The 25,014-nt window shown below is 38.5% G+C and overlaps 2 protein-coding genes across 5 annotated transcripts in view; one reads left to right on the top strand and one right to left on the bottom strand.

The window, feature by feature from the left end:
- KIF20B (kinesin family member 20B) overlaps window positions 1–13,072 on the bottom strand; it is a 42,183-nt gene extending 29,111 nt beyond the window's left edge. The window contains exons 1-13 of one of the 3 annotated variants that reach the window (XM_054207464.1): window positions 12,957–13,045; window positions 11,980–12,049; window positions 10,442–10,598; window positions 9,825–9,911; window positions 9,595–9,711; window positions 9,282–9,420; window positions 7,167–7,351; window positions 5,971–6,019; window positions 5,105–5,299; window positions 3,518–3,629; window positions 2,982–3,053; window positions 2,351–2,497; window positions 379–541 (exon numbers count right to left, since the gene is read on the bottom strand). In XM_054207464.1, the coding sequence (XP_054063439.1) occupies window positions 379–541; window positions 2,351–2,497; window positions 2,982–3,053; window positions 3,518–3,629; window positions 5,105–5,299; window positions 5,971–6,019; window positions 7,167–7,351; window positions 9,282–9,420; window positions 9,595–9,711; window positions 9,825–9,911; window positions 10,442–10,597 (1,422 nt within the window). In that variant the 5' untranslated portion in view covers window position 10,598; window positions 11,980–12,049; window positions 12,957–13,045. Of the gene's footprint in view, window positions 1–378; window positions 542–2,350; window positions 2,498–2,981; window positions 3,054–3,517; window positions 3,630–5,104; window positions 5,300–5,970; window positions 6,020–7,166; window positions 7,352–9,281; window positions 9,421–9,594; window positions 9,712–9,824; window positions 9,912–10,441; window positions 10,599–11,979; window positions 12,050–12,583; window positions 12,642–12,956 lie in introns of those variants that run through there. The other 2 variants (XM_054207466.1, XM_054207463.1) reach the window with 2 other exon arrangements.
- Window positions 13,073–13,188: 116 nt separating this feature from the next.
- The window catches only part of PANK1 (pantothenate kinase 1), a 48,178-nt gene continuing 36,352 nt past the window's right edge, over window positions 13,189–25,014 (top strand). Inside the window, exons 1-3 of one of the 2 annotated variants that reach the window (XM_054206776.1) lie at window positions 13,302–13,422; window positions 17,948–18,125; window positions 21,994–22,089. In XM_054206776.1, the coding sequence (XP_054062751.1) occupies window positions 22,085–22,089 (5 nt within the window). In that variant the 5' untranslated portion in view covers window positions 13,302–13,422; window positions 17,948–18,125; window positions 21,994–22,084. Of the gene's footprint in view, window positions 13,423–17,947; window positions 18,126–21,993; window positions 22,090–25,014 lie in introns of both variants that reach the window. The other variant, XM_054206774.1, reaches the window with a different exon arrangement.

The following is a 25,014-nucleotide window of genomic DNA, read 5'->3' as shown; positions in this document are numbered from 1 at the left end:
TTCCAAATTAATATACTAGTAGTATATGGGGCAGCTAGAATTGCTCCTAGGTGAAAGCATGTTATGAGTACAGAAGAAAAGCTTACCTAGATCTCAGGAAATTTCTTCCCAATATAGCAAGTGTCTTGTTAGGCTGGGCATTTTATAGGAATCATGGATTTTCAGTAGGACATGCTCCCACCCCCACACTCCAAAGCCTTTTTAAAAGCTTTACAAGGAAAGAAAGCCTGACTAGGAGTAATTAGAAAATATGATTGCTACATGACACAGGAAGAAAAACCAACACTAACTAAATTCATATTCTTAGAAGTGAGAGAACCTTCTCTTGTAATGCAAGTCACAAGTACTGGTCAACAAGATAAACTACAACATACTTACTTTTTGTGCAATGGCCGAGAACTTTAGCACATTGAGTGTTTCATCATATGCTGAAGCACATTGGCTTATGTTTACTATCATGTATACCTTCCCCTTTCCACTGAAGAATGCTTGAAGGAAATGAGTTAACTTACTTTCCCGAAAGGGTATGTGCAGCTGCAACCTTTAAAAGACAAAAGAACAAGTGACCAGAAGTTCAATAATTTACAGTCAGTGTAAGAGCTATCCAGCCTGAAGACTTAAAAATATTTATAAAAGCAGTAGTCTTTAAACCAATTAAAATTGTTTTGGACTAGATACAGCTGTTTGTGAAGAGATTGCATGGCTGTTGTGACTGCTGCTTTAGCCATTATCTCAGATAGGCTACAGCAATAGTCAGCAGGAGCACTTAAACCAAAAGCATGTTCAACATCTTGCCTAAGGTAGGTCACATACCCTTATGCTATACCCCATCTCTCTCTCATGGAAAAGACATATACCCCACCTCTTATATACCCCACCTCTTTCCACACTCATGGAAAGGACATATCTAGTTCTAGGCATGCAGTATCCAACATTATCAGGGCTCTCTCACTCAGTGTCCTGCCTCTGAGAATGGACAGTAGCAAGCATCTAGACAAGAAAATGAGTATACAGCAAACATATGGAGATACTTCTCACATCTTTTTTTCCTAATCCCCCAGCAGTTTAGCATTTTCTAAACCAGAAGTTGTGCCCTTTAATTTAACAGCTGGTGATGTATGTTTTGATGCTTATAGGAAATTTTATGAGAATTCCTAAAACATGACTAAACACACTGAATAAGTTGCCTGTGTTTTGGACACATGACAGCTATTCAGTTATATGAATAGTGCTACAGAACTCAGCAAGATAGTGACAGTCCTGCCAGAATACATATACAGCTCATAAGTAGCTTTGCTGCAGGACGGATAAACAAGAATCATTTTAAGAAAGTTATTGCTTCCTATTCAAGTTATGCTTCAGAATGTTTCTTCTATATTGTTAAGATCAGAAAAAGACATTCCGAATACACTAACAGCCCTCTAAGCAGCTACTAGCTTTAATGCATCCTTCCTACCTGAAAATAACAGGAAGATAAGAAAAACCGTAAATTCACAAAATGTAGGGCTAATTAGGAACAAACACTAGCCAAGCTTTTTCATCTTAAAGTGTGATAGACTCTGAATAGCCTCTCAAGAACAGTGTTATGGGGTAAGTGAATTTGGCAAAGCACATCCAGGCATATCAATCAGCAGACTGAGAGTTCATATAATTTCTGAGACAGAAATAGATCTTCAAATGAGAACCTGTGGAGAAAGCAGTTCCTGGATGGTTACATCTAGCTGTGATTGTATATTGTACTTTTTTTGGACAGCTAACATTTTGTATTATTTTACTCTTATTCAGATCCTCAAGCCAGGGCATAAATAGGGGGAAGGCTTTCTTTTGTCTGCATATGGTTAGCTAGATCAGGAGGAGAGAGTTAAAGTTATGTCAAGACTTAGACAAAACAGACAAGTTTTCTCAAGGAGTGCACAGTTATGATAGCACTGCAATATCCTGCTGATGAAAAACGTTACACTAGAAGTATATAGAAAATGGAGTTAGTTCGGAGGAGTAACAAAAGGTTGAAAATTTGACTCTTACTATGATACTAGTAAAAAAAAAAAACACACACTTATTCCAAAGTTTGTTTGATAAGCCAAGCTCAGAAGAAGAAAGTTAAACTGCTAAAGTCTACGGTAGTACCTTTAAAGGATGTTAGAATTTAAATTATTTAAATAGAGAGCAAAAAAAAAGCAAGTTTAAGATAACTTTGGTAGATCAACAAGACTTTACAGTATAGACTTTACAAGTCTATACATCTACCAAAAACTTAGTGTTAGCATTGTGTATTTTAAAAAACAGCTTTTAAACATTGTAGGCAATACCTAAAAACCACAACCAGTTTGCAATTCATGAAAGGACTTACTTTGACTGTTGACTGTTCCTGAGTGTGCTAATACACTTGCCTAGAGCCAGGAGAGAGGTGTTTATATTTCCACTCTCTTTCAATCTATCACCTTCATTGCGGGTCTTGGTATATCTTTCTGAACCAGCAAGATCACACATTGACAATCTGAAAGCAGATAAGGAAAACTCACTTTATTTACCTCAGAACATGCACAAATTATTCACTTTTAAAAACCATCACTTTCCTTAGAAGAAGAATTTATTGATCTTCATCTGCATGAATGGTTCCATCCTTTTCAATGTTGCTTCCCCATAAGATTTCACACTACTTCCTGCCAAATCCTTTCCCACACATTTCCTATTTCCCCCCCACGTTGTCTTCCTTCTGAGGACTTACGTGAGTTCCCGAGCATAGCAGGCTCACAGAACCTTGGGCTGAACAGAGGAGACAAGATACAGAACAGCATTGCAACCTGATTGCTTGAAGGCAGAGGGCCAAGTACTGCACAAGTGTAGGAAGTGGGAAAACCACTATACATGCCTGAGGCTCTACCAGAAAGCACTGGGTGTGTAGTGCAGTACCAGTACACCAACATGGAAGATAATTGACAACTTCACAAAAGAAGAGCAGGACTCTTCTCTGAACTTACTCATTGACTCGGGTCACTCGTGGTGCTCCTGAATCTTCAATTTTCAGTACCTTAATGGTGAATATGCTGTGACTAAAAGGAGAAGTTTAAATCAGCAGAGAAGTGACAAAGTAGACCAATATCTTCAAAATATTTTTAGCCTACTATTTTTGAACATCCGTTCAAAACACTGTTGAATCTGTCAACATATCTAAGCATATACTCCATCAGATACAAAAACTTTTTATTAAAGAGATATTTATGTAGCAGTTATTTTGCTTTTTCCCTCAGACATTTATGTGGAACAAAACCAAGTGCTTTTGGTTGTAGGAGAGTATTTGATAAAATGCTGTTAGCTTCTGTACACCTTATTGAAGGATTGATTCCTTTTGGCTTAAAGCATTAGGTCAAGTACTTCTAAAGAATGCCAAACTGAAACCTAGATACCTAGACCTTGTTAAAGCTTCTTCACCTCCTAAAAGCCACAAGCCGTATTTTAGTTTCTCCTTCCTCCCACACCCCATCCAATGCCCAATGTTATTCAAGATCTTTCTCACCTTCTGCTGGAGCAAGTATTTAGTTTCGTGCTTGCAATACTCTGGTTTTTCAACCCCAGTTTTAGAAGTCTAAAAGCTTCTTTAGAATCAGAAATCTGAACCCACTGCAGATCTTAAGAAGAAAAAAATATTATAATCTTCTAAGTATCATAATCAAAAAGAAAGATGGGATTAGGGGGTAATGTATGCACACCAAGAATAATACATTTACTTGAGACATACAAACATTTTACTAAGCCTGCTTCACATAGAAATTATATGATGACAAATAAGATCAAGATTCCTCCTTCCATGGGAACGGAAGTATATCACATCATTTCATTCTATTTGGCACTGCAAAGCCAAAAGGTAGGGCCTAATATGAAAGCCCCATGTTCACATTCATCAAGGCAGAATTTTACCTGGACAGCTTCTCTGTTTTAGCCTATGATACTGGGGGGTGGGGGGGGGATTTAAAAAAAAAAATAAATAAACCATCTGGATATCTTTCAGAGCCATCAACCGAAAAACAGCAGTGAAGAATGCAATACAATGGCTGTATGTCATCTTGGTATGTGCTAGAGCAAAAACCTACAACCCTACTAACAGAATTTATAATATGAACATTATAGCCTCTGTTAAATTAGAGGTTACCAAAATTATACTAGCAAAGATACCAGCTGTGACCAAGAAAAAAACAAGAAAATCATTAACTGGTTTTCCTCAATGACGTCACAAACAGCCTTACACTTTCAAGCTTTATAGGAAAAGATTATACTGAAGCATAACTCAAAGCAGACTATTTCCTACTTCACATATTTTCTAGTCTTTGAAGAAATGAAGGAGTTGGGTTTATTGTCCAATTCAGCTTTTTGAGTCTATAGTTTGGCATATGAAAGAAAAGCAGCAGGTCAAACACCTACAAAAAAGCCTTTCATCTAGAACTGGTGTCATTATTGCTTAAAGAACCTGTAACAAATCAAACAGCTTTCAAACCCTATTTTTTCCATGTCCAGAAACAAACATTGAACTGATGAGTTCTGTTAACTCCCTGCGCCCCCAGCCCCAAACAAATTACATCACTTCTATGATTCTAAGAGAATACAATTCTATGATTCTATGATTGATTAGAATACTGCAAAGCATAATTTGTAGTCAGACTGAACTTTCTCACGTATTCTCTCAAGCCTGTTTATCTACAGAAAAAAAAAACAAACAAAAAACCAAAAAACCCGAAAAACTGTTGAGCCAATTATAGCTATAATTAAAAATATTTGTAGTCTTTTTTTTTTTTTTCAAGAAAATGGAAAAACCCGAAACCTAACAAATTTGGCAATTGTTTTCAACATTTCTCCTATTTCAAAAAAATATCGAGGTAGTGGAGCGCATGCAGGCTTTTAAGAGGTACAGTCAAGACTGAAGAGAAAACACTATTAAAGGTACAAGTACTTCTATCTATGCAGATTGTTGCCTTTCATAGTCAAGGTAGACATTTCTAGTGGCACAGTGAATACAGTTAGGAGATTTCTAATCTAGAAGGAAACATTATTACAGGAAGACCAATTTTTCAAGTTACACATTTGGCAATTTGCAATCTATTCTAATCACCTTTTACATAAGAACATCCCTTGATGTCTTGAGCAAGGCGTAGTGTTTTTCTTTTCTTGTCATTTGATATAGGAATCAGTAAGTCATAAAAACATTCATTGTAAATCTCAAAAAATGAAACCCAAACAGAAAACTTCACGTAATTTTTCACTGTCGTGCTAGATTGTTCTGAGTCTTTTAAGAGTTCTTCCAAATCTGCCAAGTACAAAATATTACAAGTCAATATAGGTCTCGTAAAGTAAATTTCATTTAAAAAAATTAGTAAATGAAAGTTGATAGTACAGCAGCCTTCTAAAAAACACTTACCCCAGAGAAAAATCCACTGATATTCTCCCCCCTTTCTTAAGTATCTGGAAGTCGCATGCTTACCCTACATACTTGCAAAGAGACACCTACTCTACTACTTCCTTTACCATTCGCAAATTCTATCAAACATGTACAGCTTGGTTGGAATTATTCACGTCTTTTCAATATCTTTAGAAGACAGAGAATTAAACTGACAAGTACACTTCATTCTGACTTTTTAAAGCAAAACTAGTATTTAGGTAGTTTTTAAATACTAGAATTAGTTTTATCTAATTACATACAGGTACTCTAAAAGCCTGTGAGGATACCACTAGGGCTCATAGCATAAGTAGTACTATTTTTCCTTGCTTTAGTTTTATCTCATGTAATGCCTGTTCAGGTATCCTTCTAACCATTTTATCCTTGTGTTTTCTGCCCAGATAACTTGCTCACTATCCAATTCACAACCCATAAAAACACCAAGTAGTCATTTTATTATTAACATAGGCCAGAAGTCAGTTATTGGCCTTAAGAAAGCTTCTTTGCCAGCTTTAATTGCTGTTATTTAACATAAAACATACCCTTAGAATCAACTGGTGCTTTGTTGCGAGTGCTTTTTTGATGGTCTACCTACAAAAGAAAACAAAGACTTTAAGATATATTGTTGACAGTATATCACCAGTACACGACCAGCTACTTTTCTAACAGTTCTATTGTCCTACTAGATAGGAATACAGCCTAGTTGCAATATGCCAATACAAAGATTCTGGCTACACATCATGCCTAGTTCAATGTACCTGCACACTCCTATTAAAAGGGTTGCTCTTACATTAATACTCGTTCCCAACACTTCCCTTACATCCGGCCCTATCACAGTATACGGCATTTCAGCTTGCTGAAACAGAAGAAAAATAGCCACCGGAAAATAGAGGTGGGAGCCCACAGAGAAACAAGGTGATTTAACAGGATGATTTGCTGGAGTCTAGTTGCAGTTCACACATTACTCTTAACCCAGTGAATATAGAGAGTCCTGAATTTTTTTGTTATTAGTATTTTGCTAATTCAGCATTCCTTATCTTACAGCTTACTAGGTCAACCCTCAGAAACAGGGGTAAGCATAGAACACTTGTTTATTTAAGAAATCGAGCAGCTTATTGCTTTATGACACAGGCTGTAGAATCATTTCACACTTGAAATAAAGTTTAGGTTTCAGAAAGAAAATTTTCTTCTGCAGAGCTCTTTCAAAGAAAAAAAGTAAGAGAAAAATTCTACAGCTAGAGCTTATGAGGTTCACACACATACACTCTGTTCCCAGTCTTAGTTTTGGTTGGGGTTTTTTTGTTTGTTTGTTTCTTTAATGTTTTCTCAAGACTATATTTCATATAAAGCTGGAATTCCATAAAAATGATTCCTGAAATAGTTAAATATTTGTGTAATCAAAACTTTGGTCTCTGCATGCAAACATTGCTACCCAATTTATAAGCTGAAGTATTGTTCTTATAACCACAGATTTAGAAATTGGAGGGGACATATATGTGTATTCAAACACACATATGTGACCAGGTTTTTCTGAGGTCCTTAAAGACTGCTAAAGCCAGATTTAAGATATGCCTGTACTTTCAAAGTGCAGTCTTGAAGAATTTTGCTGCCACCTACCTCCCACAATTGAGAAGTCCAGTTACTTAACTCACAGATAAAAATCAAGTTAACAGGTATTGAAGATTGAGCTATCTAAATATGTGTGTACTTGTCAGTATAGAAAGAAGCACTACTCTACCTCTTTTGTTAAACGAAGTATTGAATTTTTAATAGCAATTTCTTCTCTCACTTGGTCTTTAGTCAGCTTTATATAATCTCTACATCGTTGGGGTTTGATATCCATTGCTGTGTATAACTTTCCCTGAATACTTTTAAACAACATATCCATGGTCCTTGGCAGAATACCAACATCATCTTCTGTCCCTGAAAGCAATATACAAAAGAAAAATCCTAATTACTACTGTGAACAAGTTATATGAATAAATGAACACAGAAAGATAAGCAATTCTTATCTCAAGGCATACATGAGGAATTTGGAAGTCACTTACAGGATGAAGCAGTATTTTTTTGTATTTTCAAGGTAAGAGAAGTGTCATTAGAGTGTTTAGGAAGGTATTTGGCTTTCAGCAACAGCTCATGCTCTACCCCTTAGACAGTAAGGGGCATAACATAAAACAAAAACTATTGGGGTATTCTGCATAAGCTTAGCCTTAAAGAAAAAAAATAACTAACAAACCATAACCAACAGACATTTAATAGAGTTTTGCAGTTTTTCAAATGCATTTCATAGGCTGCCTTCACTCTCTCTCTGAAGGAAGAGATCTTGAAATACAGCTGATGACTGATCTCTCAGCTCCAGTCCTGTACTATTTCTACAGACCCTACCAAAAAAGTTCTAGAAATCCTGTGAAGACTCACTCCTTTCCCTGTCCCAGACCCTTTTCTCAGGGCATACAACTTTTGCACTTGAAAGGCAGAAAGGAGTCAAATAAAAGCCTCAGTTCACGCTTGATCTTTCCAAATCCAGATGCAAGTTTAAAAAGGGGTTGCTTAACTTTAATTTCTAAACCAGAGAGAAGAAGGGAAGAGTGGGGAGAATGCAAGAGAAACTACTGTCCTTTCTCAGACTCCGACAGCATCATCTTCCAACCTCTGATAATTTCTCCTACTCCTGAGACAGAAGGAAAGGCTATATTGACAATACTGGAGATAACAGAAGAGAAAATCTGAGCACCCAGCAGGCAACATTCTGCCCTGCCAATTTGTACAACAAATCGATGGTTTAGTCCTAAAACTATAATATCATGAGTCTCGAGAGTCTGAAAAGATGAGAATCAAAAATTCTTGAAGAACCACACAATATACCCCAAACTAGTCAAGCATGGGGGACTGTACGCCTTAGAAATTTTGGGTTTTGTTATTTACCTATTATTTATTAGGACAGAAAAGAGCATCCCATTGTCTCAGATTAATGATAACTGAAAGTACTGTCAGTAGTCTGTAGCTATAATCTGCCTAACAAAAGATCACTTAGAGGACAACGTCACATCAATAAAGCTCAATTTCATAGGGCATAAAGCTCATTGTCCTTCTACTACTTCTGTGTATAAAATAAGCAATTGAGCTTCTAGAACTGCTATTTCATTATAGGAGAAGTTGTTTCCATCAACTCTTTTGTTAAAATGCTTTGAAAAATAATTAATGAATGACATCATCTGATCAGAAAGGATATTTAGCTTTAACAGTACAGAAACAGTGCATCAGGAGACAAGGTCTCCTAGGATATTATTGATAAACTCAGAAACTTGAGACAAGACAGAAATACTTGGAAGTAATGAAACATGTTTCAAAAATTTTTTTCTCTGCCTATAATAATTGAAACAGACTGAAACACTATGCTTTATTTGAAGATAGCGCAGGTAAGATGCATATGACCTTTATAATAATAAAAACGCTAGTCTGGTGTAGAGTGACTTACACTTTTCACATCCTGATACATATATATAGAAGATGTATCTTCCTAACTCCCACTCCTCCCTGGGGGAGGATACTTGGAGGAAACTTGGAGGAAAAGAGAAAAGTCACACACAACTGGTCAGCATTATTACAGCCTTACAAAGTAACTATATGTTTATGTGAACTCTGGCAGTGACTCTGTCTGTTGGCAGTTTAGGGATATTTGTTATGGAAGAGACTTTAAGAGACTTACAAAGGCTATTTATTAATATTCAAGAGAAGCCAGTGTATAGGGCCTAAAGTTTAAATAAAGAAAAAAGTTACAATATTTCTGCTATAATTAATCCTCACTTAAAAAAAGGAAGTTAATTTAAGGAGAACATGTTTCTACTTATACCTTGGAATGTGTAGGTTTTCCCAGCATTTGTAACACCGTATGTAAAAATAAGACGATTATATCCATCTAAGAAATCTTGCACTGGTTCCTTCATGGTACCCTCAAAGAATTCTTCTTGAGTTGTTTCAGGTCCAAACACCTGAGCATTACCAAGAAACATCTTTATTTTTTAAAGAATATTTTAAATTCTGTATGTTTATAATCTTAAAGGCTATTGACAACTTAAAAAATATCATTTAATACCAAGCAAACCAGAAAGTTAAATAACTTTTTCCAGGAATAAATTAAAAACTTCTAAAGACAATTCATTTACTTGTGAGAAAGTGAACTTCTGCATCATCTGTCCAGCAGTTTTTTCACTTAGTCGACTCAAAGATGTTTTGGGGGCCTTCAGTATGATGCTTGTTGAATCTTCAAGTGAAACGCAGCCCTATTAAAAGGAAATACAAGCAATGCAGGCGTAAAGAGAATATAAAGAGCTCAGCTTACAGGAAAAGAAACCCCATACATTGGAAGTATTTTTAAACTAAATAAATTTCACACCTGCAATTCATTTTCTCTTTCCAACGGTGTAAATGGCCTAACACGCAGGCAAACTTGTATGTGTCCCTTAGGCTCCAAACTGCTCCTCTTAAATTAAAAAAAAAGGATAAGGAAGTTAGAAATTTGACTAGATTCTTTCTTTGATTACTAGCACGTTAAGGCATTTTTCTTTTCATTGGGATACTTTTAACAGACTTATTTGATGACATTGCAAGCTAAGGTAATTCACTACATCAGTTTTTACAAGTACTTAGGTCCCTGCAGAAGTTTTCTGTGACTTAGAGTTAGTAACTTAGAGTTAATAATATTGCAGCACATATATATACACAATACATTCAGAGATCTGAACAACTAGAGATCAAGAATGAAACCCACAGAAACATCCAATGATTAAGCTGCTTTGAACAGGCAATTAGCCTCATTCACAGAAGACTAACGCACCCCATAAAGTATCAATGCAGTGCCACACAACTTAATCTAATCCCAAGTATCTCCTCCAAATTAAAAACATACTAAAGATGATTTTCATCTTCTCTGTAAAATTCTGATTAGTTTTATCAATGAAAGGACTAAGCTTACTTAAAAAAAAAAAAATATGTAAACATAAACTTTCTTACCCGGCTTGTGTCTGAGCTTGAAGAAACTGAAGAAAAATCAGCAGAGAGATTTGCCTTAATATCGTCTACATTTACTGGTCCTGTTCTTTGAGGCAGCTCAACACTATCAATATAGGACGGTCTAGAAAATTTCTCATTGTCTGAAGTCGGTTCCATCCTGCAAGATAAGACAAAACTATTTTTTGCTCTCTGATCACATAATGTAGGGCTTCTGAAGTCCCTTAAAAGGCAAGTCAATTTGAGACCAATAGCTGGAGTTTCTTTAAGGAGAAAGATTTCTTTATCCTTTTCATAGTTTACATAGCAAGTTTCTGATAGCTGGGGAGACGGTCCGCAAAGGGGTTCATATCATGATGAGACAAGAACAGCCATTCTTCTTTCAATGAAGAGCAACTGTTTACCAGGGAAAAGGCTTACACATATACTGCAACCCTGCTAAAAACCACATCTGACAAGGAAGATACAATTTATAATATAAAAAAAGCCACAAACGTATTGTTCCACAGCCCCTTCTCCATCATTCCATTTTAGTGTCCAATTAGAGTAAAAGCTCATTGCAAGAGTCACGCAAACTTCATGGTTATCTCTGCAAGACCTGATAAATGGTTGGTATTACAAAGATAACACAATGTAGCTTAATATAAGACAGAGTTCAGAAACATTTCAAAGACTAATAGATCATTTTAGCTATTAAAGAAGACATTAGAAAATTAGAAGACCTTGTGTTATAGTACAAGTTAAAGTATTGCTTTTTAGTCATTTTGCTGATCAGCAATTCATTTATTAAACCATAATTTAATAATTTTTGTGCATCTCAGAATCTGGACAGTGAAAGTTTGCTACAAAAAATGAAAGCAAATCAATTCAGTGTTTATTTTAAAATATTAGTATATTTTGTCTGCACTTTACTCTCCTATTGCCTTTTCCTGTGATATTACAGATGTGATTTGGCAGTTTCTGTTACAGATTAAAAAAACTCATGGGCAATTACCCATAGACTACGTCAGCAAGCTCTCTAGCAATTAGATACCTACATTTTTGAAGCTTTGGACACAGTGATTCAATGGTCTCCTAACACTACATTCCTGCATCTATGCTACAGCAACACATATGCATTGTCTCTCTAAATACTAGTGGAGAACACAGGGTTCATTAAAAGAATGGACACACCAGGGCTGGTTCAAAGTGCCTTTGCTCAGGAAGAGTGTTGCCTATTAAGCAGTCATAACATTTTTATTCCCCCAGCATAAAAACTGAAACATGTTCAGAAGTGTCAAAACACCTAACAGCTCAGTCTTCCTATCTAGCCTGTAAAAGACAGACACAGAACTTTATGAAGCTAGACAAACACCACCAAGCTGCAAATGAGGTAAAGCTGAGGTAAACTAAGCAGCAATGTTTATTTTGTTTCTTCTAATCCACGAGTTTTATTTTTATCAGGCAACTGTATGAAAAACAGGAAAAACTTGGCCTGAAATATTATCACCGCTTAAACAAACACTGACCTGTGAATAAGCTACTATTGGAAAGAAACATACCTGTGCTGTCATGACCTAGAAGTCTTTCTCATCAGCTATGCAAAGTCACACTGCAAAACTCCTATCAGGCCTTAACAGGAAACATAGTTGTTAGATAACTGACATTTTAGTTACTTTAAACATAAGCTTATTTTAAAGTGTGATTTGTCAAGATTATGCTCTCAGTCTGTATCATTTTACTTAAGAAAGAAAAAGCATACATTAAGCTATGTATGCAAAGCCAGAACTGAATGTGTTATATGAGCCCAGCACTCAGACCCACTGACTGCATGCAAAATCCAAGATGCAGACAGTCCATCTGTCTCCATGTTGTGTCATGCTCCATTATAATTACCTTAGAGACTCTAGTTTAAATGGCTATTTTGCTCAGTTGCAGCCACTAAAAGGTAGCTGTATACTGGGATATGTTATTGTAACTCTGCTTATCATGACAACAGAGGTTAGAGCTGCAGACACCCTAAGAGAAGGGGAACCAGAGTGGCACACGCAGCAAAGCACGGTCACAGTAGACACACAGCCTGTAGCACTGTCAGGCAGCACAAGATAGGGTAGAAAAGGCACCAAACTTGGGAGCTTATATAAAACACAAAGCAGCAGCTCTTACACTTCAAAGTTTTTAAAAGGAAAGTTTTCCATCTGCAAATAACAATCTTTCACTTCAAGCCTTTACACTGCTTTCCCGTTCTTACGGGACACTGCTTTGCCAGCATCACGGCCCTGGGCCGGGCGTTACCCACGGCTTGCGCGGCCCCGCAGCGGTACCGAAAAGTTTTCACAGAGCCCCTCGCGACTCTTCACCCGCCGTAAGGCCAGTAACCGCGACCGCAGCAGGGGGCAGCGAGGGGAGGAGGCCTCAACACCTCCCCCACGAAGGCCGCCAGCGCCGCTTCCCGGCTCCACGACCCCCAGGCAGCCACCACCGCCTCCTTCCCACCCCAAGCGACAGCCCAGCGGCCCCACAAGCCGCGAGGGCTTACCCGAGAGCTCAGCCCACGCCCAGCGCCGGGCGAAGGCCGCGTCGCTCCCCTCACTCCTCCGGGCAACCGGTACCGGGCAACCAACAACGCACAAGCGGCACTGCCGCGGCTTCTTTTCAAATCCGACCAATGGCAGTGCGCGGCGCCGCGCGGCCTTCTGGGAGGGCGGGCGCTTTTGCGGCGAAAGGCCTGACGGGAAGTGTAGTCCCGTTGGGGGAGGTAAGAGCGGGGCTTAGCCGGGGGAGGTTTCCTCTCAGGGCTTTGCAATGGGAGTGGGGTATGGGGGTTGGTGTTTACTGAGACCTGAGACATTGGGGCCTGCCCCCTCAACGGCAGCAGCACCTCGGCTGCCATGGGAAGGCGCCCTGTCCCCGCCGGGTCGGCCCCGCGGCCCGCCCTCACCCGCCTGCCTTGCCGTCTGCAGGGCCCGGGCTTTGCCTCCCGCAGGCCTGGCAGCAGGATGCATGTAAGTTCAACCTCGTCCATACTCCGGGTGGTTACAGTGATGCTAATTCCACAGGCGTTTTGCAGGCCGAGAGGCCTTGCAGCCTGTGTATATAAACAGGATAATCACTGTTTGCAGGCAGTGGAAGGGAAGAAGCCCGGTGACCCGCTCAAGATGCAGGTGCCCTATGTCGGAACAGGGATCGGCAGAATTGGGAAACTCCGGTTTTAAGTTCAGGCTGTGCCTATTCCTCATGCTGGGTTACAATGCTGACAGAGTGACAGCTGTGGAAAACGCTTAGTAAAGTATATTTGCTTAAAACCTTGCCCAGGTGTAAATTATTGTTTGGTACCAGGTTTGCGTGATAGGAATTGAATTTCTTAAACAGCAATGAGAAAAATCCTTTGGCTTTATTTTCAAAACAGTGTCATAATGCCAAACACATTATCCTCTGTCTAAAACTTCGGGGTATAGAAATGTACAGGTTTTGGTAACAAAAGTCACCATAAGTTTCTCTTTAGATGCAGACAGGAATTCTTTGAACCTTAATAAGGAACGTCTGACTGTTTTAAATTGAAATAAAAGGAAAAGTAACTTGAAAGTAGTCAGTAACTACCAAAACCAAATGTTTTTATTTTATTTGAAGAAAAGAATGCCAGATTGTGCAAGCAATTCTGTAAAAGAATAATTCTACATGGATCCTGTATCAGCTGCTTTGATCAGGTTGTCCTTAAGATTAAATCCTATCTTTCTTTAAACAGGGGCTATGTCATATCAATAAAAGATGTGTACTTGATTTCAGTTTGGATGCAGGCCACGTTGCAAGAGTTGGTCTGTTTTAACAACAGAAAGTGGTGCAACCTTGAATTTGAAATTGTTTGCCAAACAAAACTGAAAAGCTCTTGTAGGCATTCTTTAGGACTAAGGCTAACTTTTTGAAAAGTATCTTGGTTTCTATCCTGAAAAGAACAGTGAATTCAAACTGCTGAACTAACCTAATGCCAAACCAGCCACATTTTTCATACCGGGGGGGACTGATAGTGGCTCTCAAAGAAAGGGAAAAATTAGCTTCTGGGACCAAACCTAAAAGTTGCTCTCTTCCGCTTGTTGGAAAGGAAAACTGAATATCTTCTCAGAATATTTTGCAAGGTATATTCCTAAAAAGGTTGGGGGCTATTTCCTGCAGAAAATTGTTCTTGCTAAGTCGGGGCATAACAAAGCTCATGGTACAAGCAATATTTTGGTTTTGTTTGAATATTAGATTTCTGAAACTGTTTTTATAATACTGCATATGCTGCATAATTTAAACTAGTATCTCAAAGGACTACCATCAGCATACTAGAAGAGCAAACTAAAACACAATCTAACATGCCCTCCTAGCCTCACACAAACCATGATAAAGAAAACATTATATCAGCGTAACCAACCCAGCCTGTTTTGGAGTGGGAGATGATGAAACTCCATCTATGTAAATAACCTTTATGGCTTTCCACCAGTATATTCTCCTTAAAGTGGTTTGTGCAAGGACAGCCAGTTGCAACAAAAATATCTGCTGCCAAAACTGTTAAATCATTCGCCCATGAAATTTGATAATGTTTCTTTTCAAATTCTCTATAACTTTTGGAGCAAGGTTGCCACTTCCCAAGGGGAAAAAAAATTTTTATAAATGACTTGCTAGAAACTCTCACCATTACCCTTAGAAACTTATGCTCCTTGTCTGAATGATGAGATGATGCCCTGTGAGACAGCATATCTCAGCTAGCTTTTACATTGCTGTCAGAAGTAATTAGAGACGCAGTCAAGACTGCTGGGACTCAGCCCAGCATCCTTCAGCACATCTGAGCAGCAGCCAAACCAGGACTGGTTTCAGCTTCTTTGTACTCAACTCACCTTCCCCAGGGAATTAACAAAGTACTTCAGTTTCCCCCTCAGCCCTCCTGGTTCTGCTATGCTTCCCCATGCCCTGACAGCTCTGCCTTCCCGACCTGGTTGGAGGCAAAGCCCTTCTTCTGCAGGGTTCATTTGGAGCCGACTGGCACAGAAAGCTCTTGTTTCTTGTCACACAGGTGTCTTGGAGGAAAATGGTGCGTTGCATTATCTTCTTGTTAGTCTGCCATGTCAGCCCCTTTTCACCCCTATCTTTCAGGGCAGTGCTTGACATTTATCTTGTTATTTGCACAGTCATGTGGATGCATTTCACACTTCCTTTAATTTGAACCTGTATAGTGGTACCCTCACTGTCCTGCTCCCATCAGTTACCTTCAGGTGACATTATTTCTAATGTATATTCAACTGATTTCATGAACTCGTGACTTTGCAGGCTGTTCATTTGCTTATTTTTCTTTAGGTATGTTTTCATTTATAATCTCTTTTAAGCAATGAGCTACTTCTTCAGTTTCACATTTCCCAGTTCATTCAATATCATTTTTCTGTGGCTGACTTTTGGTTCTTTACCTATTTGCTTGTTTCCTGCTCATCCCTCCTAAAACATCTCCTTTTGGTTTTCTGTAAAAATTGGTGTTGTGTTATCTGAAAAATGAAGACTAGCTTTAAGGTCACAAACATAAGAGAAAAATAGCTTGGATTCATCAGTCTAATTTTTGTGCTTTAGCGTTTAAGCTTTCCCTTGAACTGAGCAGCCCAGAGGTGGTCACCTGAAGGCAAACAAATGTTCACGTTGCCGTCCTGTGTAAGTTGACTGGCACAGCGTTTCTTCCTTCAAACAGACATGAACAGACGTCATATTGATTACGGGAGACAAGGTGACATGGCCCAGAGCATGAGGCTTGCAGTAATGTCCAGAGTTAGCACCACCACAAAGGCCCTCCCGGCCCCACTCACCCTGCAGCGCTGGTGAAAGCCACCCCAGCAGTGAACGGTGGCTGGCCAAGATGTCAGGGCCCTTTTCCTGGTGGGGCAGGGGCTTTCTGCCAGCCCCACCTGCAAATGCTACGCTGTTTTGTGGCTAATTTGGTTAATTGAGTAATTGAGGCATTTGGGGCAGAGTGGGAGGAAACCATGATGGTCATGAGGCTGCTCCCTTGAGGTGCTCTGGGAGTATAAAATACAGTCTGGAAAATGAATCATAGACCCACTGGCAAAGAGGGGGCTTAAGGAGCATATGCCAGTGTGAGAGAGCCAGCCAGGAGCCTGGGGAGGAAGGAGGGGATAGCTGATGGCAGCTGGAGGCAAGCTGTAGTGCCTGGTGCTGGACTTGGGCCTGCTTGTCAGGGCTAGGGCTGGCTGCTCTGGCAAGTAAGGTGTTCGGATTGCCTGTGCTCTGTGGTCATGGTTGCTTAAGAAGCTATTCACTGAGGAGAGAAGTGACAGGGACCTCATAGCTGGAGACATGGTTGTGTTAAGACAGCTTGTTTAGGTACTGCCATGTGTGTGTTTCTCATAGATGCTGTGAGGCCACATGGTCCTATGCCAGTGTTGTGTGTAATGAAAATGTGCTACATGTGCTCAGCATGTTGTTTTTAAATCTTCATAGCTTCATTTGAAAACCTGTGTGTGGCAAACAGTGTGCTGAGCAGCAGCTGTATTGTCTTACGTAGGAGAAGATTTAAAATACATTTGCTGAGATGTATTTTGATCAGTTTGCATAACTCAAGATTTAGTCTTTGGAAAGAGTGTAGTTGAGACAAAAAAACCTATTGCTGTTTCTCGCTGCTTCTCCCTCAACCTTCTGGTTATTCCTTCTTTGAGTTATTGCATAATTCTCTGATGAGCTAAAGGAATCTTTTCAGCTGTAACCAGCGTTTTAATCTTGTAATTAAACCAAAAAGTTTCAAAATCGATTGTTCCCTGTAATACAGTGACATAAATAATCACCCTTTTGAAGGCTGGATCTAGGATTTTGAAATCAGAACCTTCTACCTCTCATCACCAGGATTAAAACATACCTGAAGACATAATTGTGTGTCTAGATCACTATGCTTACCAAGTGTATGAGTGTTCTTAGGTTCCCATGTTATTTTAATTTGAACAGCTCTTTAATAAGCATGTGTAATCGAGAGCCTCATAATGGTAGTGTTCTATGCTGTCTCTAGCAACTAAAGCAAGTGAATGGCTTGGATATTCTGAGCAATTAGAAATGCAGTTTGGTTTTGTGGGTTTCTTTTTTCAGCATTAGCGTGCTGTATATTTTCTTCACCCACCCATCCATATTTAAATCTTTTGTTACTATGAACAAGAAGCTTTTCAAAGCAGGAGCATTAGGGCAGTTGTATTCATGTTTTTCTAATATAGTGGGATTCTTAACCTTGCAGGGGCTTTTTAACATCATCACAGCATAGGTGATGATTAAAATATTTTTCTTAAATATTTTTCTTCAATGTTTCTATGATATACCCTGCTCAATAGAACTGCCGGTTTGGAGTAAAATTTAGTAGGCTCTCAAGATGAATAATAATTGAGAAATATTTTGTGTATGCGTGTGTGTATATATATATATTTATATATGTTTTCCTACCAAAGGAAACTGAAGCTTTACTAACTGGAGGGCAAAAAACAATCTACTTTTTTTTTTTTCTGCCTTTTCTAGGGTCTTTCTGTAACTCTGGCAACAGATGCTATAAGACCACCAGTGATGACTAAGTATTTTGCTTCTTTATTGCTGAAAGGGGCTGAAGCATTTAAACATGAATCAGCTGATGAGGCCAAACAACACAGTATCATATTAGTCAATATAACAGCAAAAGTGGCCTCTGTTGGAGAAAATGGTAAGAACTGTTTTCACATTGTGATACAAGTATTTATCCTATAAATCAGCTGCTTTGTCTGACTGATTCACAGACATGTAGGAAATAGTGTAGTTAGTTATCAAGTGTTTAAGATATATGTTGTGAATAGTAAAACAATTGTTGAAAAAAAAAATACGGTCAAAGTTGTGTTTTTTTTTTCTGAAAGTGTATTTATACAAGAAAAGATGACCACTCTTAAATTGTGTGCTGTCTTACTATTTTTAAAAACAAATCTGTATGGATGGCTTTTCCATAGAACTGGTTGCTAAATATAGTTTCTGGGGCATTTGTGATGTACCCCAGAAAACTAACTCCATCCCAACCATACACAGTATCCTGTCTCACTTTGGGTTGTGATCTTGCTGAATCATGTAAAGCTGGCATTTTTGAGCTACTGGTAATCACATAATTGGAAACCTTGACAGAGAATCCACAGGCAGGAAGACTGACATTGACTAGGTGTCTAATACTCTTCCCTCCTAGTCAATGTTATACTGATGTCTCGGGACATACACTAGAAATGGTTCTACAGCTGGAATAATGAATTGAATCATGTACTTAGAGCTCTGTCAGTATGAGTTTTGCCACTGTTTCATATACCCAGAATCTTGCATCTTCATTTTCCTGTGGATTTCAAGTCCCTGTATCCTTTGGACATAAAAACGGAGTAGTATTGTTGATGCAGAAGGACAGATGCAGTCCAGGAATGCTGGCTACTTCAGAAAATGTTTTTTATACATGCTCCTTGTATTTCATGAGGTATATTTGAACTGTGTATCCAAATTTCGTTTGGTTCCCTGTAATGCCCCTTGGTTGTGTGGTTTTTTGTTGTTGTTGGTGGGTTTTTTTTGGGTTTTTTTTGTTTGCTTTGTTTTTTTGTTTTTGGCTTTTTATTTCTAGACCTGTGCCTAAGTTCTGCAAATATTTGCATAATGTCTTTTTAACTTCAAGTCTGGCACTAGGCCTGTTGCCACTTTTTGCCATACATGATGTTAATTATTCTCTTTGCAGACAGTGTGTTAGCTTGTAACCTCCAGGTTAAGGGCTGGGGATAAATTCCAAATCTTATTAGTAAAACTCTATTTCTCTCCATGTGTTGCTGATTCTTTTTCAATCATCCACAGAACTGTATAAATGCCAACGTGGGTAACCATAACTTAAAAGTAAAATCTCAGGACTGATTTTCCTAAAATGAAACATATGTTTGAGATTTATTTCAATTGAGGTTTCAGAAGTTTTATTTCAGTTCCAGGCTGCTTTTGCAAATTCTTCATGGTATAAGAAATTCAAGCTTTAATGCTTAGGATTGAGAATACTTCTTTGAGAATACTGTTTCTTCTTTTTAGAGTTACGTAAAATACAGGCTGTAAATAGTTGTGTAATGGTCCCAGAGCCCTCAGAAGAGCCCCAGAAAATTTTACCAAAGACATTCTGTTGATAGTTATATTCTCAACTGTTACTCTGTCATCTTACTAGAAACTTAACAAGATAGATACATTGGAACACGAAGTCAATACATATCTAGAGTAATGCAATTCTGAAATAAGGAAAATGGCCGAGATATATCTAAATATCTATCAGATATATAGCTGATAGCTGAAGGAACTGAGAGCTTTCCAATAAAGTGGGGTGGGGTGTACATATACATATCTAAGTTCTGTGTAGAAGCCAGAAGACTGGACATTTCTGTCTCTCAAAAATATAAGGTGCCTCAAAAAGATGTGATTCAAGAGCAAGAAGCTTACTGCTTATGGAACATGGGCTAAATCCAAGGAGCAGGATACGTTACAGAGTAGCCATTATGGTATTTCAGTGTAGTGTTACTCATCTTTCTGGCTCTGGCACCCAGGACAGAACTTCTTTTATTCTTGGCAAGTGTCAACTGTCTGTCTTGACCTCAGAAACTAGTGCCATTCTCTGACATTATGTACTGTTCCTCGGAATGTCGTCATGGCTTTGGGCACTCAGGGCTTCTCCTTGAACTCATGTGAAGATGTGATTTGAGTGGGACCACGCCACTGACCTTCAGATGTTTAACTTGGACTTCTGGTAGAGCCAGTGGAGAGAAATGCTCAAAATGCTTTCAGGCTTAAGTTAAATTCTTGTTCTGGAAGTGCTGTTATGCTACATGGTACAGCTAAGCAATACAACCAGAGTTGGAATTGCCCTCTGGAGGAACCTTGGTTTGTTCACTAGCCTTTTAATTTAGGGATCAAAATTAATGTCTAGTATGGGTGACACAGTTATCCTACAGCATGATAAAAGGGCAAGGAAGGAACATTTAGGAAACAAATTTCTTAACTAGTTACTTACCTTAAAAGGACTTGAAAATAATGGCTCTCTGTTAATAGCAAATGGCCCAGGACATTTCCTGTTTTGGTCTGAGCTCCTCTTTTGTTTTGTTTTGGTTTGGTTTTTGTTAAAGTTTACATTTTATTAGTATTTCAGGTGGGCATTGCCTGTACTGTAGGAAAAACCAGAAGGCAGGGACCTTAACATGTGCTAGACGTCTGCCCTGCATAGAATGAAGTCATATTCCTAAAAAGAAGAGCCTGTATTTGTGCCATGCAACCAGAGTACAGTGCTCTTTGCAGTCCTTGAAGAAAAACACAGTTTCCTTACCTGAAAGTGAACCAGCAGATGAAAGATGAAGAAAACTCTTGAAGTCTCAGTTGCTTCTCAAAGGGTGGATTAATAAGCAGCTTATTTTTCTAATACATTCTTATACCATTATTTCCAGCTGAATCAGCAGATAGATCTATGTGGCCAAACAGGTGCTGGGACAGCAGAAGAGCAGGCAGAAATGCTGGTGGGATGAAAGGGCAGGGCAGTTTCTCTGTCAGGCAGTCTTAGATTGGCTAAATTGCTTGTGCGGTTGCATCTTTGGCAATTCTTCAGCAAGGAGTCAAATATACATGTGGCTTGCTGGATTGCAGCCTTTTGGGCATATCCAGACATGCAGGGTTGAGATAGAGAGGATTTCCAAACGTAGTTCAAAATATAGTTCTTAATTTGATGCTGCCCTGCCTGATGTTGTCACAACATACTGCAGCCAAGGATAAGCAGAGTTTTGAAACAGGTCAGGCTTCCCTACTGAAAGTCTGCTCACAGCTAAAATCTGAAGAAACTGAAAGGTTTCCACTGAAATGATGAGTGTTACCAAGCACTGGCTGATCTGACCCTCTGTAGTCAGAATAAACACCATTTTGCAAAAAATGAGATGTAAATGGCGAAATTCCATTGTTAGTTATTCGGTTTTGTGCACCTGAATTTCCCTTTGCTGTTTCAACTGATTATAGGATCTGACTGCAGTTCCAGTCAGGTGCTTTTGTATAGTGTTGCCAAGTACTGTCATGCTGTCACGCTTCATCATATATGTGGGTGCACTGAAGAATACACACACATTTATAAAGCACCGTAAGATCTTCCTGGGTGAATGGCATTATGAAATGAAGATAGCTATTCCAACAGTTAATCCAAATATTCTCTATAAAGCAGATTTTGGTATTGTGAAAAGAACCAAAACGTGCAACAACTTAGGGGTAAGGGAGGTATCCTTTTATTTTAAGGATAATTCTAGTATAAAGTTAGAAATTAGTCATTCTCTAGCTCATTTCTAACTGGGTGACTCATGCTCTTGGCAAATTAATTATCCAAGAAAAGTGACTCAGAAATAGATGCTATAGTTTTATTATTGTTTTAGTCAGATGGCTGTTGCTGTTACAAATAAACGTGAGGCTTCATTTCAGGTATAACAAATGTAGCTGTACCCTGCAAATTTTGCCACAGTGCTGCTTAAGGATGTGGTACACATGCCAGATTTCTTTATGTGATTTTTCATTTTCAGTTTTAGCTGGATGGTGTAGTAAGCTACTGGGTTTCTAAAGGAGCCATGGCCCCCAAGAATCTCAGCAGTGAACTTGGGCAAGGAAAATCTAATGTGGTATGTATTTCCTTCTGTCCATGAACTGTGATTTATTAAAGCCTCATCACAGGAATGTCCCTATAAATAAACTTTTCACCTCAGAATTCTTAATAAATTGGTTGATGAATATTACTGAGAACATTGATATGGGGATGATGGGAAGATCCATGCCATCTTTGCTTCGGATGGATATAGTACCATATTGTTGTCTGTAACCCCCTCTGTCTTCTGTTTCTTTTTCTCTCCCTGCCCTCCCCCCTTCCTCCTTGCATGCAGTTTGTAAGGTGGTATCACAATGCAGGTCTGAACTGATGAAACCACAACTAATGCCAATGCCTGCCCATGGTGGGAAGAGAACACAGACAACAAATTTGGGATTGCTGGCCTCTTATTAAGCAAGTTCGTTGCCCATCTTCCTCTTTCCCCCAGTTACCTTTGTTCCTGTCCTTTGTATTATTAACTCGTATCAAAGTTCGGTGTCGCTGGTGGCTGGGAACCCAGTTTCATTTGGCTGTACATACACTCTTCCCTAAAGAAGTCAGATGTTGCCTCCACGTTGGGCCTTCATCGTGCAATGAAAATATGGAACACAATTTTATTGTAATAGCTCTGAATGATTTTCAGCTGAAGTAATGAAGAGCAAAGTCTGGTACATTTTAGTGAGATGTTCATTTTTCTCAACTATGATTCTTAAATTGGGAAACTACTAAGTTTCAAAAAAAAACATTAGAAATCATTCATGTTCATTGCAGGTACCTATACATCCTTATTCTTAAAAAGTAAGCTATTTGCTAGTATAGTTGAAATTATTCCTGTACTGAGAAAGGAGAATGTCTTAAGAAAACCGCATTGAGTAGTACTTTCTATTTCTTTATTTTCTTCAGTTGTAAATAGAGTAGACAACAAATCAGAGAACTATTGACGTAGAGAATAGCATAAGTTATTTCAAACAAGGACTTCAACCAGCATGATTTGAGGTCAGTAACCTGTGTGCCTAGAACTCTGATCACGCTGGTAACAGCCCAATGACATAAATTATGTGGATGTACATGCTTTTCACTGAATTTTACAAGCAGAACAGCAAAATGTCAGTGAAGTGAAAATGTATGTTTCTAATAGGTTTAAGGAGCTTCAACAAAGGAAGCTAATACTGATGAGTTAATTTGCTGAAACTGCAAGCAGGGGTGGGTTTTTTTGTTTGTTTTTTAAACCTAAATGAATCCTATTTTCAATAAGCAGCATGAAGGAGGAGTCTTTCTAGGGCCCTGCCATATCAAATGGAAGACAGCATGTTCTGTCCGATGAAATCTTAAGTTTGACTGCTAATTGGCCAACCCAAAGTATTGCTAGATTACTAGCCAATTTTGATGAGATTACAGCTTCTGGGGAACTGAAACTTTTTCTTGAATCTATGATTGGCTGAGAAAAATGAGGATTCCTTTTAAGAAAATTAAGATATTCTGATGTTTTTCAAACAGAAGTCTTTCAGATTTCCAATACAGCACTGACCCTGACTAGGCAAATGAGTTAAAAATCTGAAAATGACTCTGCAACTAAATTTTCCAGTTGGGGGGCATGGTTATTTTAATTTCCATTTTGTGTCAAACTGATCCGAATATGGAGGTGAGACCTGCCTGCAAGTCCTTTCTCAGCTCTGTCACTACTTTTTGGTTTAGCATTATTGCTTTTATTTCTTTAAATGGAAGGTGAGAAGAGCAGTTATTCACAGTTTCTGAAGTATCTGAAGATCTGTGGGTACAGAGTACTACATAAGTGCAAAGTATTTAAATTCAGAACTATGTTAATGTCTTCTTCCTTTTTCCTTATGCCAGTCTGTGCTGTGACTGAAGTCAGTCTGCTTATAATCAAATTTAAACTTGTTTGGTTAATGGGGGGGAAGAGTCATACACGGAAGACAGTACACGGAAACTAGGGTTCCACTCTGATTTCTCTCTGCAGGAAAGAGATCTCTCTTCTCTTTTTTTTTCTTTTTTTTTTTTATGTTTTCATTGATTAGGCAGTCTTTGCTAACCCTATGAAAACAGTAATGATGTGTCAATCCAGTGCTGTTTGCATTTGCCTCAAAATGTGGGAAATAATCTGCTCTGAAAATGACTTGGTTTGTGTAGGCATTGTTTAGTTTGTATGTTTTGGGAGGTTCTAGGGTCTGAAAACTGGCAATAATGAGGAGGTCATAAATCAGAAAACTTCTATTGGTTTAGGATTTTTAGGTCAGGCATATAAATTCCAGTTTTTACTAGATTTCAGTTGTGCCTGTGAATGGAGACTAGACCATGTCATGTAATTTGTGAGAAACCCCTTGTTTGCAGTCCTTGACTGCTGACGCCTTGTAACCACTGCAGCAGTATTTTCCTCATACCTTCATCTGATGGGGTAGCAGTACCTTTCTTTTGGGCTTATGTTTTTGTTCTCTTTTCTCTTTCTTTTCCTTTCCTTCTAAGAGGAAATGGAATGAAGATAAGGTACATGTCTCCTTTGGTATTTAAAGTAACTTTTATAAATGGAGGAAAGGCAAATCAATTGGTGCTTGTTACTTTTAGAGCAGTCAGGCAAAAAATATGAGAGATTGATGTCTTAGCCCTATGAGTTTTGTTTTCAGTGGATATACAGAGGTTTTGTAAACAAAAAAAAAGGTATCTCTGTCTCCTGTTGTACAGGAGATACACAATGCTTTTGTTTTCTCTTCCCATGTATGAAATGCTGGTGGCACCAAAAGTAGCTCTGTAGCTTCATCTGACTTCCATGTCAAAATTAAAGATAAATACAACAAATTTGGTTATCAGTGTTGATGAGATCAAGGAGTCTGATTTACTAAAAAAGAACAATAAATGTGTATAATTAGGACTTTGTATGTGAGTGTCAAAATAATGCTTTGGTCCCAAGGTGTTCAGTCATATGTTACGAAATAATAGAAAATCTTTT

The sequence above is a fragment of the Rissa tridactyla genome, chromosome 6 (assembly GCF_028500815.1).
Source record: "Rissa tridactyla isolate bRisTri1 chromosome 6, bRisTri1.patW.cur.20221130, whole genome shotgun sequence".
In the NCBI taxonomy this organism is placed as follows: domain Eukaryota; kingdom Metazoa; phylum Chordata; class Aves; order Charadriiformes; family Laridae; genus Rissa; species Rissa tridactyla.
The sequence above is the reverse complement of the archived record's forward strand: the minus strand, read 5'-3'. Positions and strand labels throughout refer to the sequence as shown.